Raw genomic sequence first — 17,888 nt, forward strand, 5'->3', positions numbered from 1 at the left:
TGTTGCACAGCACTCCTGGTTCTCTGCTAGCCCTACCTGTCATCCAGTAAGAGAGTAGTCTACATGAAAGCTTCATCTTGGTTTGCCACTAACCAACATTGTTGCACAATCAGACAACGTCTAAAAAAAGCAGCAATTGTAAAAACGGTTTAGGTGCTGTCCTCACAATGCTTTTGGAAAGTTATTTGCACACAGCAAAACGGACAAGGGGCTGTGCCAGCTATCACATCTCATTGAAGTTTGACAGGTAGGCTGTCAGGCTCCTGTGGTTTAACCAAAAGAAAACCATTTACCATAAGAAATTGTATGGCTACCGCATCAAGTCCAGCCTCTTCTGAGTCCTCTGCCTACACAACTTAACACTTGCTTCCCTCTGGGTCAAGCAAGGCATGAGCAATGACCAAGGTCTGAAGGCCTCTGGAGTCACAGTTTAGGGCTGGGCTGGCCACTAAATGAATGACAGATGTTTTCTATTAACCCCTCTCCCTTCCCAGAAGAGAGAAAGGAGAGAGGATAAGGGAGAAAGACTTACGGCTTGAAAAAAAACCCTAAACCAGCTTTAATGAAATATTAACAATAAAAAGAAAATATAATAATATTAATAAGAAAATAATGAAATATATACAAATATATATAAACCCAATATCGAGCTCCCAGGATGACAATCACGTCACCAGCCAGCACTGGGGAAATCCCAGACTGGACTCAGCAGCAGACAGGAACTGGGTGCAGGAACACACAGATCAGGATCAAAGGCAGAACAGACAGAGTCCTCCTCCGACTCCAGCCACTGAAGAAAAGGGAACTTGAGCCCTTGCTCCCTCAGCTTTATAATGAGCATGAGGCAGATGGGATGGAATACCCCGCTGGTCAGTTTTGGGTCATCTGTCCTGTCCGCTCCTGCCCGCTCTTCTGCTTCCAACTCGGTACATAACAAAGTTAGCTAACCCTGGTTGATACAGAGATAAGTATAAGCAAAAGCCTCTCGGCATACTATTCCTTGGTACTAACTATAAGCATCAGACTTTTTGATTGCCAGAAGCAGACACTGTCTGAAAAACATACCATTAATTTCAGAGAGTGCATTCAGTTAGACCAGACTAAACTGAAAAGGAAAATTATTGAAAAGGAACATTAGTTTTGTTCTATCTCAAACCAGGACACACGGTCAGATAACGTAATGTGGTCGCTACAAGCCCTGCTTAACCTAACAGGAGTCTGACAAATTACGAGAAAAAGAGCAGAGAGATGATCAGAGGGCTGGAGCACCTCTCCTATGAAGACAGGCTGAGAGAGGTGAGGTTGTTCAGCCTGGAGAAAAGAAAGCTCTGGGGAGACCTTATAGCAGCCTTTCAGTATCTAAAGGGGGCCTACAAGAAAGACGGGGAGGAACTTTTTAGGAGGGCATGTAGCGATAGGATGAAGGGGAATGGCTTTAAACTGGAAGAAGTTAGATTTAGATTAGATATTAGGAATAAAGTTTTCACTTTGAGGGTGGAAGGCACTGGAACAGGTTGCCCAGATAAGTCGTGGAAGCTGCATCCCTGGAGGTGTTCAAGGCCAGGGTGGATGGGGCTTTGAGCAACCTGGTCTAGTGGGAGGTGTCCCTGCCTATGGCAGGTGGATTGGAACTAGATGATCTTCAAGGTCCCTTCCAACCTAAGCCATTCTATGATTCTATGAAAAGCAAACCCAACTAACCCTAAAAAAAGACAACAGAAACTGCAAAGCAGGAGCATTATTCTCTGGGGCCTGTTCTGAAAACACCACGTATGGGTCAGCATCACTTAAATGTGTAGCTCATTATTTGGGCACCATCATGGCACAGTTACACTCCTGCCCTTACCGATTCTCCCCAGTCACAACTCTCCCTTCTCAGAAGTCCCACAACTCTTCCCCAAAAAGAGAAAGCCTGAAAGGTTTTCCAAGACTAATGAATCCCTTCTACCACAATTTTCTTCTCTATCCAGACTCAACTCACTGTAGAACATGTGGATAAACAAAACATGTCTTCAACTGTGTTTCAGAGAGTCAATCTAGAAACCTGGTTTAAAAACCAGTTTGGTTTTACCTTGGGGTTGTAAGAAAAATTAAACCACAAATTCCATTATAGTTTTCAGACAACACAAATCAGCTTTGTTTTCGTTAGAATTTTAACTCATTAGCCACCAAAGAGCATTTATTTTTATTTAAACACTATAAAAACGTGGCCAAAATACTTAGCAAACTTCAGTTCATAATGTAGGTAGCTATCAGACAGTGGCATACTCTGATGCTTTTCTAGCACCTTCTACCATTGGTTACCTTGTTTGTGATCTACACCATCATACGGGCTTTCCTTAGGTTTTCCAAACACAAAGAATAGTAAGAGACTTCAAAAAAAAAAAAAAAAGAAAGGAGGAACTATTGCCTATAGGTCTTAAAGTCTGTGCTTTTGCATGTGAAGAACTGACTATAAACAAATGGGCCATGTGCAATAATTTGCTCCTTGAGCACCATGGATGAACAGTTTGCTGAATAAAAAAGGATAAGATGGTCAATGGCAAATAGCTAGGATTTCACTAAAGCGAGAAGGATCTTGCAATCCAGTATTTTCAAAACAAAGCAGGCAGGATTGGGTAAAAGAGTAGAAGTATAATATCTGTTTCCTTCCAAAGACAACCGCATTGCAGAAGGCAAACTCCGTAACTGAACTGCTGGAAGGTGAAGTGTATTAGATATGAGAAGAAAAGCTATGCTTTCTCAAAACTTGTTTTCTGCACATAAAATTCTCCCTTTCATGTGCTTCTAAGGCAAAAGAAAGGCTCTTCTTCACATATCAGGAAATTGGTCTCACCCTGAACCAGCCCATAGCCTCAGCACTCAGAAAACCTGCACGGGCAGAGGTGCACCCCAAACATCCCAGACAAGCCGTGCTTCTCATCTGTGCCTTACTTGTGTCTCCCCAGCGATGACACTAATTCCTCCAGGAGTGCTAGACAACGATGCCAAAGTAGAAGGGGGAACACTTCAAGGTTAGGCACGTAAAAGTCTAATTACGCTGTTACTAAGGATTATTTAATTGACAAACTCTAGAAGGGAAGCAAAGGGCAAAAAAGTCTGATGATGAAGCAAAGATGTCAAGGGGACACATGAATGATGACGTTATTTCAGGTCTCCTGTCCTGACTGCATTCAGGCAGCAGAGAGTCTGAAGCAAGAGGCTGTATTAAGCAGCCTCTACATTTTATTTTAATATTCACCTCAGGCGCTGACGCTCTCGCAGGGTCGTTTGCTTCACTGTCACTGGAGGTGCTCTCTGAGGTGGTCTCCGAGTCTGAAGAGCTGTCTGAGTCACTGGTGCTCCCTGACTCCGAGCTGCTGGAATGTGCTGATGCCACACTCTTGGGCTGGGACTGTAGGGCACTGCTAGACCACCATGAGCTAACATTAGAAAGCAGCATGGGCGAAGGTTACTTATTATATTGACACGGCAAGATTCAAAAGTAAAACTGAAACCCCATGTTTTGGCAGTGAGCGGAGATGGGAGAAGGCCAAAGGAATACATTGCCATACCCAAAAGATAAAGCACCGGAATAAAAAACCTCTGGAAATAATAAAACCTTCAACTCCAACCCAGTCAGACAAATACATAAGCAGGACATCACTGCTACACTATGAAGCAGCATTTAGCCAACCAAAGTTTAAAAAACAACTGAAACTGACAAGTGCTTTTCTGACAGCCCCAACCCTCAAAAGAAAAACTTCCAATAAAGGCTAACAAGATGGAAACACACATTCCAGGATGGTTTCTCTTTTTTGTATTCTCCCCTTCACCTTTTCACTTCATCTGTGTTACTTGGTCAAGGTGCTGTAACTGTTTCGTTAACAGCCATGTCAAGCAGCGGCTTTTTTTCAACACCCTCCCCTACTCAAAAGTGTTTTCCTCCAGCACTGACAATGGGAATGAATAGAAGTGAGGGAGAGCCACGACTTTGATGCACAGCTTCTTTTTGCTTTGAAATGGGCTTACAAAATCAAAATGTTGGGTTTTTTTTTATTTTTTTTACTTTGAAAACTGTTTCCCATATCAGCATCAACACGTTTGTATTACTTGGAGGCAAGCTCCTTGCTGATCCAGACTGATATCAAGAGAAGACTCTATTTCAAGAGCTTGCAGAGACGCAGAAATCATGCCAAGAATCGGCATGCCCTTCTGCATGTCTGACTTTGTCGACCATTACCCTGTGCTTGAAGAATACAGATATCAAGCCAAAAATGTCTGTCAGTGCTCTCCTGTAGGAAAAATTCTGGGCTTCTCCACCTTTCTTCCTCTAATGCTGGCATGTGGCTGTTGAGTCTACCTTGAATATTGCTTCTGACTAACAATACATGGCAGGAGCTGCTTACAATCAGCTGCCTTATCAGGGAGCTGAAAGAGCCTCAATGAGTCTACTTAACCGTTTCCTGTTCTTCACTCACTTGGCTGTTTTGGGCCTCCTTCCAAACTAAAACTGGATTCACATCCATCACTACTACAACTGAAAATCCCATTAGCTCCAGCGTGATCTACATACACAGTGGTGGACGGGAAGAGGAGAAAAAAAAGAGAACAGCTGGGGAAATAAAATTACGGTTCACAGGCAAAATCCAGCATGACTGGATTACTCAGTTCCAATTGGAGCTTTCTGTAAAACCCCCCACAAGCCAATTTTCAAAAGCAGCTTCAGGCAGCTAGAAACAAAAGCCTGTGTCTACAAGAGAAACCAGGAACCCTTACCTATCTACCCCATATACAAAAAGTAGTTTTGTTTTTCCTCCTTATTTGGTCTAGCTAGTAGTTTGGGAACAAACCTGTACCTTGGAGGAGCAAGTGAAGAAGGTGGCTTTTCAACAACCTGTTTTGTTCACAAAAACAAAGAGGAGAGGGGGAGGAAAGGTTAGCGTAAGGAACTCGGAGCAACGCAACAAGTTGTGGTGATTGAAAGGGATGTCTGTGTGCCTAGTGTATAAAACATCTAAAACTGACTTGGTCGTCACCACTCTCTTCACTATCACTGAGCTGCAGGTCGTCCTGGAGCATTCTGAAAGACAACCAGAAGATAAATATCAGCCAAGGCAGACACATTTTCAAGCAGCAGACACTGAAAAAGACTTGGTTTGCACTTGCCAAAACAAACCAACCTCCCACATCCTTTTTGAACATTTGGCATGCTCAATCTGCTAAACCCTCTCACTACCCGAATGAATGATAAAACGACAACACACAACCTCAACGTTTTACTGTGCTTTCCAGTCGATCTCAGGAGCTGCGCAATTGGAGGTCAGTGTCATCGGCTGCCATCTACAGGCAACTGAGACAAAGTTCTACGAGGGCAGTGCTCCTCAACAACGGTTACCTAGCACACTAACACAGCGAAGAAAAGTTACCTAGGCACTAAGACCGCAAGGTGGCGTGGAAGAAATCTATCTGCTCCTTGTACAGCAAGAAATTAGCACGCTATTAGCCTCCACTGGCTCCCCAAGGGGCAGAAAGCATCGTCTTTGCACCAGAAACTGTGCGTGTTCACACTCTGAGGGCCTGTGAATATTTCTTCTGTCACAGGAGTTCTCTTTTTGCTGCTGAAGTTTCCTATCGCACATACATAAGTAAATGCCAAGGTCAAGCCTTTCTCCTATTTCTTCTCTACACAATGAACTTCACACTTGTGCACATCTCAGCAGTAACCATAACATTGAGCAGTTCAGATACTCAAAGTGGTTTACAAGTTGGGAGGCACAACCTCTTTTTTACTATTGCTAGAGTAGAGAGCAGGCTGCCCGCAAATGTTTCCAAAAAGCCTAATTTAGTCCTCTACCTGCAGGTGCTAACTACTGCTGGCAATTTCAATGCATTACCGAGGTCCTTAAAAGGCTGGAAGGGAAGGATTTGTGGGGAGGGACCCAAAGTTCTCCCAAACTGTTATCCCCCACTTTGGCAATCATGCAGGCACCCCCAAAAGGAGTTGGAAAGCAGACAGGCAAAACTCTTGTTATTCAAGTGTACGGTGGTTCAAATCTTGAAACTAGCTGGAGACTGACTCCTCAACCCAGAGAGTTACACAAGTGTCCAAAAACTGGATAAAACGCTTAGGAACCGAGACAGGGGTTCTAATCAATCAGGTCAAAACTCTGTTTATTTCAGCCTCATTTCAATCTAAGGGCTCTCTGTGAGAAATAAGAAAAATAAGCCTCCAACCCTTCACGACAACACATTTTATAGCATGAAAACAAATATGAAAGATCCCCAGTGAACCACATCACCTTGGAAAAGTGGGGAGAGAGTGTTCCTGGTGCTTGTTAGGAGAAGGAAAACTACAGAAACCTTCACACTCTTTTAAGCCTTCATTTCAAATTATGAACAAAGCGAAAAAGATTTATGGCTCTGTGGGTCACCTCCAATGACCCTGAGCAGTTTGCTTTTATGATTCCATGACAAAAGAGGAGTAAAAACTTTGAATAAAAAAGTGATTCCCTTATTTAAGTACTATCCCCACTACCTAGATAAATTCTTTTACACTCATACCAAAGCAGTTGACGTGCATGGAGATACTTTCATTGGAATAGGACCGTGTTTACGGTTGAAGCTGGCACGATCTCAAAACAAATAATTCCACAAACCAGAAGGGACGAATCTACTCTTGCCCATGGAGCAGGACAGCATGAAGAAACCCCAAAGGTCTCCTTGTCTACCAGTACGGAGCCAACCCCTCCTGCATAGGTGACACCTCCTGCAAAGGTACTGACCCCACAGTCCCCAAGTACCTCTCTCTGATGCAGAAGAGGCTCTCAGTGCCACAAAGGCGCTGTCTGATTACACTCATGATGACCTACGCGCTTTCTTTGTTCAGGCATTTTGACTTTGCCATTCCCCTATGACTATCCTCCTCCATCTCCCAGCCTCCACTGCCTCAGTTCCTCACACACCTTCTCAGTGGAAGTCACCTCTTCCCTCTTCTTTAGAGTAAACACTGACAGGAATCACTATGAGACACCACCTTGGAAAATGAGGCCCCCGAATTTCCTACAGAAGGCAAATGGCATGCAGTCTGCAGCAATCCTGCCTGTGCCAACTTCGCACGTGGGCTAGAGCTGAAGCTCACCGCTAGTCCACTGAGGCATAAATAGGAATAAAGGAAGGGTAGCAACAATACAGCCACTCTCCACACTTCTGGGCAGTTTGGCAAATGTCTGTTGGCATCTCAATGAATTGTTTTTTTTTTTTTTCCCCCCAACCCATTAGGGAAAGTAATCCTTCAAAGGTGATAATGAACAAACTTCCAGGGATGCTAAAAAGTTCTGAAAATGTTTTCATTTTTTGTTTTGCCTTAAGAATTGTGGACTACAGATGCATTTCTTTTAGAGGTTAAGACAATAATGCAAGGAAACTCTATCTAGATCTTCAGCATAAAAGAACATCGCAACTACTTAAGTTCAATTTAGGTTCAAGGAAGGAAGAGCACTAAAACTTTAAATGAGTCATACTTCTACAAGGATAGACAAAACCAGTTTCCCCAAAACAAGGTTTCAACAAATTGTTAAATAGCCTAGTTAAAGAAAATAAATCTGCTTTAATAATTTTAATGCTTTAATTAGCTCAGGAGTTAATAGATGCCGAGTTTTCATTCGCAGGACCTGTTCATTTGCAGCTTATATACACACCATCAATCTCCCTGTAAAGCTATTTAAAAAGAGCTCTTTTAGCGAGAAGCAGCACTAAAATTAACATCACTTGCCAAACAACCCCACTGAAAGCACAGGCTGGTCCCTCTCTGCCAGCCAGGTTAAAGATGCATCACCAAGAATGAGCTTGGCATCTCCCCTTTTAAAAGAAGGGCTGCTTCCATTCCAGTGTAGCCAGGTGCTAACTTCGGGGCTCTATTCAAGAATGAAAGCCCTGAAAGAAAACAAGCCCTGTTGTGCAAATGAAACCAAAAACAAAACAAAAAAGAAGGGACGCATGAGTTCGAGGGAAAGATGTAGAGGAAGTTCTTGGGCAAATCTTGCTTAATTCCATTTGGGACGTAAACCTAAACCACCCTGTTCCTCCTGCTTCAACTGCCGTCGTCGATTGTGGGTATGCATGTCCCTGGGCAGATGAGTGCTGGCTCTGAAGTACCCAGAAGGACGCCGAGCAGAGAGGGGATGTTGGCTAAGGACAGAGCTATGTACCATGCCATATTTACAATTCTGGACCTTTGGGCTAAGAAAGGAGTATTTTCAGATTCTTGTTTACAGTGAAAGCCTCTTCTCTCTCTGCCACCTGGAAAACTGCCTACAGTTCTAGGGGGATTTTTACAAGCAGCTGAGAATAGTTGAAATAAAGATGATGGTTGTAGGGTAGCTGAGGAGGAAGGCAGAGCCTGCTGCAGTTGAAACTAGTATTTTTAATACTGCAGTGAAAATTGCCAGAAATTGTTCAGGAGGAGCAAGCTGGGGTGGAAGAAGGAGGAGTAAAATAAAGAATGGATTAAGGGAGTAGCTGATTGCTCCCAGTGAGGGCGGGCTCCTCTGCATGATGCTGGAACAGTATAAAAAGGGTTGTTTTACAGATCTTACAGAGATTGAATGCAAAATTCTACAATCTCAAACAAGATGGAGAGATGCTCTTCCTCTTAGTTGTGAGTAGCCCAGTTTGGGGGTTTTTTAATTAAATTGTTCACGATAAGGAAAAGGAAAACACATGGAGTAAGCTTTGTGGTCTGTAGTTTGCAGCCTTCCATGGAACATGAGATCTTTATATATCACATGGACTGATAAGCATTTAATGGTTCAGCAATTGCCTTGCCCAGGGACGCCTTAGCTTTCCAGACATGGAAAGATTTCTATTTGTTACTCAGGGCTATCAATGCTGCCAATTTGGCCAGGTTAATCCTGAAAGACTAATGTCAGCCCACACAAAACTACCTTCAAGCAATTTCTGTAATTAACCTAATTAATAGATAATTATTAACCTAATTAATTATTAACCTACAAGGAAAGTACCAAGTTATTTTATCCACCAACTTAAAATTTTCTATTGGACCGATTCATTTGTTAGTTGGCACTCCTTCCTAGCCTTGTAAAACTTTTGCAGTGATTACGCATAAACATCTTACACTGAGACTCAAATTCTAAGAAGCTTTCTTCTGAAAGAAAACGTAACATGATAGGGAAAAGAATAACTAGATAAAGAAAAGTAGAAATATATAAATACTATTTAAAAAAGCTCTAGAAACTTCATCTTCACCCCACTTTGCAACAGGCTAACATTCTTAGAATATAAATAGAGGTTTTTAGAAAGTCAACATTTAAGTTTTTGCCTGTTTGTTTGCTTTTAAAAATGAAAACAGAATTAAGACAACACTTTTTAGAAAACTTTTCCTTGCACAATTGCAGAAAGTTCTATCATACGATTGCTTTAAAATTTCACCCCTAGTTTTCACAGTTTTGGTAGCTGTAGCTTTACGAGCCCCCACAAGCTTCAAAATTATATGCAGAACAGATCAGATTCATTTTGTATCCCTTATCGTTTATGTCAGTTTAATAAATTATTAGTAGCTTGAATAGCACTAAGTATGACAAGATATTATGTAGCCACAGCTACATAATATTAAATAATATTAAAAGAGAAAAAAACCTTAAATCAGGTACATTAATGGTTGGGTTTCTTTCCTTCAGCTTTGTTTTGTTTTTAACACAGTCATTATAATAATGAAACAGTAATGTTTCTGTTGGTGAAAATTCCCTGCATTGAAATTTTCTGAGAAAAATCAGACTGGTAAAGCCTTAATCTTCAGAATCATCAAGTAAGCCAAACTGTAATTCATTCCAGGGTCATTTAAATAACTACACAGTAGAGATGGGAACTGAGTCTGGTTACTTACGATGTTCTCGGCTGAGAAATAGGCAACGTTTCTGAAGGTGCTTCATACTGTTCTGTAAATCAAAAATGAATCAGTTGGTTTTATTTGCCTCACACTAAAGTAGGTATTTTAACCTATGGTCTCTGAGCATCAGATTAGAAAGTCACCTTCTTCCAGAATGCAATTGTTTGCCATTAAGATTATTCATCACTCCAAACAGGGTTTCCTAACGAAATACTGCTTGCTCTCTGTTGAACTGCTGTCTTAGTTTCTAGGTAATGAGTGTATGCAATTCATGCTCGTTGAGCTGGCTCAATGCTCGTTCAGCTGGCAGGATTCCTCTTGTTTCATGGCTCACGTTCTTCTACGAACTCATGTGCTTTCAGCAGAAAACGAAGCCAGTACAAAGCCCTAAGCTTGGAGAGGGCAAAGCAGAGGTGGTTTTAAGTGGAGGAATCACACACCAGACCCTTGAATGCCAGCTCTTGGGCTCGTGGGAACATCAACTGATATTAAAAAATAGAAAAGCATACAATTGTAACTTGCGCAGTTCAGAACAAAACCTTGAACGTACTGCTGAGTAGGAACAACATGGTGATTTCTGGAAAAGTCTGCAGATGACCTCGATCAAGGGACTGCCCCTGTACTTCCCCCACCCGTTTCACTGGAGCCCAGGCAGTGACCACCACATACGTGCCCACCTGGCATGGGCCAGGACTCCCGAGCGCAAGTGTGATGAGGACCTCTGAAAGGAGGCCATCTCTTTGCTGGTGCCCTGGCACTCCAGCAGTGCCACCTGAAGGGAACCAGGCAACAGCCGTAGCAGCGCCCACAGCTGCCTTCAACCAGGCTCCCGAGCCCAGGCACAACAAAGCTCTGGGGAAGAGCACAAAACGAAGGCAATGCTGGTATTTGCCAGTTATATAACAAACAGCAGACATTGCAGCCTGTGCAAACACATAAATCTGCTTTTAATGTATCAGCAAAACCACTGAGCGGCTCCTGGCAGGACACCCTCCTGCACACGTGCGACACCACGCATCAGCAGTGTGGGTACCGCTGGGCAAGGCGCAGGGGCTGGGACAAGCACAGTGAACGCCTCCTGCTCCTCAGGCACGTGGGGACGAGAGTAACTGCACAGCCAGGGCGAGCGGCGATGCCCCCTGACAGAACCCACCTGCCCCATGCCCAGGCTGTGCCTGGTGGGAGAGGACGCAGCAGCAGGGCCCTCCTTCCCATGCCCCTGGCAGAATTAGGTGCTGGGGATGCTCTGCAGCAGGACCTGCACTGTTTCCACGCACTGACTCGCCACCTGGCCACAGGGAACACCGCTTCACTTCGATGGATCGGCTTATCTACTAGCAACGCATGTGTTTTGAAAGCACATGTCGTTTACACATCCTTTCCCAACCATTCCTATCAAAGGAAATCGGAATGAAAAATAACCAAAGGGCTGAGTAGTTAAAATGAGCAAAGTGCATCCAAGACCAGCTTCTTGCCTATAAACAAGAGATTCAATGGAAATGTTCAGCAATCAGCATAACCGCTTGTGTTAAAGGAAGAGGGTAACGAGCTACAGTGCCCCATCAGAGGGATCTTCCCCAGATCAAGGTAAACAGCAGAGCAAGCAAACACTTTAATCAAGTCAAAAAGTGTCATCCTTCACACTCTCACAGAAAGGTCACTCATCTGTTTCCCATATGCTGCACTATTTGCATTGGAGGGACGAGAGCAGGTGAGGAATCTTCTCTTTTCCCTGCAACCTCATTTGTCTATGTCTACAAAAGGCTCTCATTGAGGCAGCGCTCATTTGACAAAGATTTGACTTCTCTTCAGAAAATCATGCACGGATAGCTGCATCTGACCTTACTCACCTCGAGACAAACAGAAGCTGAGGCACGGCCAGATAAGTCACACGAATGAAGGCAAGGGGCTGGGATCTTGCTTGCAGAAGTCCCCCACAGCAGGCAGGAGGAGGGGAAAGGGAGAGCAAACAGCAGGGAACTTCTACCACACAGCAAGAGATCGGGAAGCTTCAGAACTCACAGTGCCAAAACGCAATCTCTCTTTTCCCCTTTTTCTTCCCAGCAAGCTTAACTTGATAGCTCAAACACCTAATTTACTTCTTAATTTAATAAGTGGTGAACAGCAGGCACAGAAAAGCAGCGTTCAACCAGCAGATTACTGCAGAAAGCTCCTGCGATATCCCATGAGAGCACCACAGTAAAAAACCTTCCCACAAAACATAACGAATCAAGATCCCACCTGGACAAAGTATTCAAAAACCTCTCTCTACAATGGATCAATTGCAACAAATCAAAATCCGTTTGCTTCTCCCATTCCAGAAACTTGAGTTTTATAAAGTGATAACTGATGACAAAAGTGGAATTCAATTAACTTGCGAATCAGAGAATATCTGCAACAGCCAGTTTGGACCTCTCTTATCCTTGCCAAACAACTCACAGCCCTTCCTGAAGTTCTTTCAGATAAGCCTGAAGAGGCTTTGAAATTGATACAGGTTTACATACAATGAGTATTCATAGTGCAATTGCCAGGAGGATTTATCATAAGCCCGAAGGGCACTGTTCAGTGACTGTCTGCTGTTCTTCACAGGTCCGGTGGCTTAGCAGAAACCACTTTCTTCTTCGCAGCACAAAATTTAAAGGAAAGCAAACGCACGACTGCACAAGTACTGCAGAAGTCTGCAGCGGCAGCACAAGGACCTCTATTGTTTTTAAAGGACACAAGTATCCCCAAAATACGTGCAGCTCTGGAGGTACAGAACATAAGGTTTACTTTTGTCAGGATTGCTTTCAGCTTTGCCCAGCAGTTTATTCCCACAGCCACTGAGTTAGGACACGCTAGGAAGCCCATGCCCCTACTAGAGTCTCTCCCTGAAGAGGACAGGTTTTCAGGCATCTTTAGTCTCTGTTCTGCCATCCTGCGGCACCCTAAGACTGAAAAACTGAATGACGCTTTCACCAGCAGGAAAGTGTGCAATAGGCAAACAAAACTGCTGCCCACAAATGGACTTGCAACACCCATATCAAATACACGGTGAAACGTTTGCTCGAGAGATTAAAATCACAGACTGTTCAGGACACGCACAGAAAATTTCTTTTCAGTGCCAAAACCACAACAAAACTGGTCAGGGCCATTTGACTGCACCAGGGAGCCCTCCTGTCTCTTGGGTAGGTGTGCAACTGTCATTTCTACCGTAAGTTGCCACTGCAGCCCATCAGTCCTTGTGCCCCAAACCCGCTGGCCCTGGAGAGGACGGGCGTGCACCCTTTCACTCTGTCCCAGCTGCAGTGACTCTTACAAAGCTAACCGTCCAGCGCCTGAAGGAGTTGGGCTTTTCTGCACCCTGAGTAATGTTTTGCCCCCCTCCTCCTTTTTTTTTTTTTTTTTTTTCCCCTATAAGTCACATGTCAGCTGTATTTCAGCCTGTAAACTACCATTAAACCACAACTGCCACCCAGCAGCAAGGGCTGTCCTTGCCACTTTGAAGAGAAGAGTTTAAGGAGAAATACAACGTTGGTCAAAGAAGAAGAGTTAAAAAGCCATAAAGCCAAAGAAATACTGAAACGAGATCAGCTCCACTGAGGACTGTGGGCATAGAAGATCAAATATTACATGTTGCTGTCTATCCCCGCTAGCAGTTTGACAGCCTTTACAGGGAACAGTACATCGTACTCCCCACAGACAACTCGATTTAAGCCCTGTGCATATTTGCTGGCTGACACTGACATCTGCACAATCTCCAGCTAGGATTTCCTCATGCCACCTTCATACTCACTGTCGGTTTGGGAATGATGCAGATGCCTCCAAGTGCCACTCACAAAACGTTTTGACGGCCAAGGCCAAGCGCAATCACGGGACATCCAGAACCGTTGAGTCCCTGGGTTTTTGTTTTCGTTTTGCTTTTTAATGCCAACATTCCTACCCAAACTGATGCTGCGCTTCGATAACAGGTCTGCAGGGCAGCATGCTTCTCCATTTACCATCTCCTCTAGCAGAAGCACCACCAGAGCCAGCCGCACATGTCCAGCTGCAAGCAGGTACTCACATCTGACCTAAGACTCCAGCCCAGTTCCTCCACTGATGCAGGCCCGCAGACTCTGGAGAGGCTAAATAAATGGATGTAACTTGGAAAGAAATCTCGTTCAGAAAGACAGAAAACTACTTTAAGACAGCAGGCTGAAGAAACTGCCGCCTTTGTAATTTGCAGCGCTTATCCAGAAAAATCCGAGGGAACAGCTAGACACAGACCTTAACATGGTTCATGCCCTTTACATGACCAATAATTTAAGGGGCAAATTGAAAATTATTCTCAAACAATAACATATGATGGGAGCAGAATCTGGACTGATGAATTTCCATAATAAGTTTTGCAAGGCTAATTTAACAGATGACTTCCTTACTTGCAAGCTTAAAAAGCAAAGAGAAGGGGTTTAAAAAGGTCATAAAGACTTTTTTCAGGTATCTTTTTGATGAGGATTCACGACTTAATTGGCATAACAGATGTTTCACAATGTCAAGGATAAGTTTGGTTTTAAGGTTTTTGGGCCAAAAAGCTAGATAAACAAAGTCAAAGCCATTAAATAAATTTTGACTACAGAAAAACGCAGAGACTACTCTTAATAAGACTTCTAAGCCTCTCAGTCACTAAAGAACAAGCAACATGCTCTTAAAACGGTGAGACGCTGCCACATTCTCTCCTTTTTATAATTTTTGCAATAGATATGTTTTTCCAGTTCACCAACCCGCACAACTGGATCATGAAGGCCAAGTAATGTTTTTGCAAAGACCTATCATCTCAAAGTTAAGACAGTGCTACAAGGCAATATGCCTGAAGTACTCTTAGGTACAACTGAAGTTGTCTGAAAAGGACTTCACTCAAACCTTTTTGTTCAATGTAACTTCAACGTAACAGCTCAGACCAGCATGACCTAAATCCCACATCCACCCTCTCCCCACCTTGGTAGTTGCACAAAAAAAAATCACCCACTTCCTTTTTCCTCACTACTAATGACCTCAGCCAAGAAGAAATCTCTACCTGCGGAAGCTTAAATAAAAAAAAGAAAAAAAGATGTACCGTATATTTTGAGTTTTTTTTGGGGGGGAGCTGTTTTATTTTGATTCAGGGTTTTTTTGACAAAGAAGTTGTGTGCTTCCATTTAACATCTACTGTAGGTACAACACTTTGGAAACCTCTGATAATGCAAGTGCATTGCCCAGATAATGAAGTGGGGAAGGACACACAATTCAGAGTCATTTCAGGCAGCACTGCTATACTCATCTTCCTTCTGGGAAAATGCAGTTGAGGAAGTTACTTCAGAGAGATTAATTGATGAATTCCTACAGATTCCAGCAAATCTGAAGTGACTCTTATACTGCACCTGATACTTGCATAACTTGAAAATAATAATTTTTAAAACTTTATGAACGGGGTATTTTAGATTTTCAAAAAGACACAAAGAAAACCTCCAATGCAATCAAAGTATGTTTTGCTACCAGCAAGTTTCATTTTCCCTAGAAAGCACACAAATAGGCAAGATTGTGTCATGATACTCCATGCATGCACGAACCTAGTTCCAGGCACTGTTTTTGCCTCAGTACTCTGAACTACAGATCGGGGTTTTTTTAATTGCTTGTAGCTAAAAGATTAGAAACAAAAGAAAGCGATGACTTGGTTTTGAAAAAACTGCTTAAAAGCAGTTATGTTTGAATTTTGTGTTATTGCTCAGTTGATTTAAAACACACACAAAAAGTCACCCCAACAGCACTGATTTATCTTAAGACTTATTGTGTGGGTTTTGTGTTGGTGTTTACAATGGCATACCCAGAATAGGTAAAACATACACCATCAGCCTCTTTCACGTTGAGACACAGAATAGTTTTGGAAAGCGTATGTGCAGTTGCACTTAAAGTACAAGGATAAATGTAGCATGTATGCCAGGTGGAAAACCTTACGACTTGGGAGCTGCAAACTATCATTTAGTAGTCAGTGGCAGTTCTATCTGTAAGCAGCATTTCTACTCGGCTGTAAAAATACCGTTAAGTGTGAGTAGCTAGGGAGCGGTGAAGTGAGACTGTCAGTTAAGGACCAAAACAAGCAAGAGTTCCCTGGAAGTGTAGGCTAAAGATGCTATATCTGACCTCTGAATGAATAATACGTGGTGCTTTTCAAAACCCTTGTACAGCATTTCAACCTCTCTCATTTTTCCTCTTGCTTTTTTATGTTCACTTTTGTAACTTAAGTAGGTTGTCTCGGAAGCTTATATCTCAATGATAATAGTGACTTCTTCAAAGGGAATGATAAACAAAGCAAAGGTGGTGAATACCAGTAGTTGAGGATTAATTTGAAGTTAAGAGAACCAAAATATCAAGATTTTTCCCCCTAGCTAACTATAAAAACATCTTAGTATAGGAATTTGTCAAATCTGGCATAGTAGAAATTAAGTTTTCAGCAGGAAAAGGTATTCCTTCTTATAAACTATGTAAATATCCTGTGATCCGTGATATCTGTGAACTAGTTTGTGATTTTGGAATAAGTAAGATCTTTCTCTTAGGTATCTTTTGAAGGAAGAATACTTACCTTGCTTACAGCACCATCAGTGAATATTCTAGGCACGTGTGATATTACTTTAACCTGCCTGGCCCAGTGCAGCCAACAGCCTTGTCACTGCACAGGACGAGGAGCTGGCAACAACCCTGTGACCTACAGCAGAAATGAGTATGACTTCCTGCTTTTTCTCCAGTACCGATGCCTGAGGAGTTCTAAATTTAGCATGGACGCTTTCCAAATATCCCAGAAGAAAGTCAAGTCTGCTCCTAGACATGCGACTTACATTTTTATTGTAGAATAATTTTTTTGTTACTTCAGCCAGTCCACTTCCTCCAACACCAGAGTCCATGAGCAGAAATCACTGAACTACAGCAATCATCAACTCTTAGCATAAAACGAAGAATGAATGCATAATAAATTAACCAGAAAACATGAAAACCAAAGTTTCGTAGCCAGCGTAAGAGAGGAACACGCTACTAAATACCGTCTCCAGAGACTTTGTCTTAAAACCTTACAAATCCATTTGCTTTCCTTGCCAAAATCTAACAGAACTCCTGCTTGTAAGCTAGACCAGTAACTCCATGCTTTCAAACAGTATTTCATTTTTTCTTGTGGACTTCATAATCTTCCACAAAACGTGTGGATGCATGGCCTAAATCTCACTGAGGTGGCTTTCATGAGTTCTAGGCACACAGAGCTGAAACTTAAAATATGCTACTGAACTGGAAAAAAATTTGCTCTTCCCCTAATGCTTAAGTTTGTTTTTTGTTTTTTTTTCCAAATAAAAAGCTGGACTTAAATCTTAACCTAACTGAAGCTCACAGTAGCAGGAAGAGTAAAATACTCGAGTGGCAGAAGCAGAAAAAACCTTCTCCCCATTGTCTGTGGTATCTCTGATTTGTCTTTCAGCCCTGGGAAGGCTATGATGTTAGTATGGCTACAATTCCTTTAGTCCGAGCTGTATAAAACTTAGACACCTTAAATATCTTCAGCTAAGCTGGGTAAACAGTATAAAATAAAAGCTAGCAAGCAGGAGCAAACTTGCTCCTCATTGTCATGCTTTAATTATCAATCTGTTGGATTAATAAGGTTGCTAGATAAAAGGAAATAATTTTCATTCCAAGATTTTTCTGTAAGTGTAAATTCTTGTTCTCTAATTGTGTAGAAGCTTTTTATATTTTGCTTACATTTGCATAAATGCATAAAACACTTAAGGATTGCTTTAGCTTTTTAAGAGACCGAGGAAAGCTGAGTAATAAGTATGTACAAAATACCCATCGGGGTCAGATCAATAGTTTGTCTATGGCAGCAGTGATGAGAGATGCTATTTAAGGACCAAAGAAACACGGTTGTGTGTGGGCCGTGTCGCTTTTGTTCCTCTGCCATCCACAGCAGTGAGATCAGGAATGTTGGAGGATACATCCTTGCCTTTTCTTTTTCTTGTCTTTTTTTCAA

The 17,888-nt window shown here is 42.5% G+C and overlaps 2 protein-coding genes across 2 annotated transcripts in view; both read right to left on the reverse strand.

Annotated features, from left to right (window-relative positions):
• Nucleotides 1-13,802, reverse strand: part of LOC309671218 (AF4/FMR2 family member 1-like) — a gene marked incomplete at both ends in the record, with an annotated part of 34,882 nt that extends 21,080 nt beyond the window's left edge. Inside the window, 5 exons of the mRNA XM_082482423.1 lie at nucleotides 3,242-3,404; nucleotides 4,839-4,876; nucleotides 5,008-5,062; nucleotides 9,884-9,935; nucleotides 13,787-13,802. Of these exons, the coding sequence (XP_082338549.1) occupies nucleotides 3,242-3,404; nucleotides 4,839-4,876; nucleotides 5,008-5,062; nucleotides 9,884-9,935; nucleotides 13,787-13,802 (324 nt within the window). The remainder of the gene's footprint in view (nucleotides 1-3,241; nucleotides 3,405-4,838; nucleotides 4,877-5,007; nucleotides 5,063-9,883; nucleotides 9,936-13,786) is intronic.
• LOC309670951 (kelch-like protein 8) overlaps nucleotides 1-17,888 on the reverse strand; it is a gene marked incomplete at its 5' end in the record, with an annotated part of 421,963 nt that overhangs the window by 341,365 nt on the left and 62,710 nt on the right.

Source organism: Vanellus vanellus (genome assembly GCF_965231255.1).
Source record: "Vanellus vanellus genome assembly, chromosome: 4".
Taxonomy (NCBI): domain Eukaryota; kingdom Metazoa; phylum Chordata; class Aves; order Charadriiformes; family Charadriidae; genus Vanellus; species Vanellus vanellus.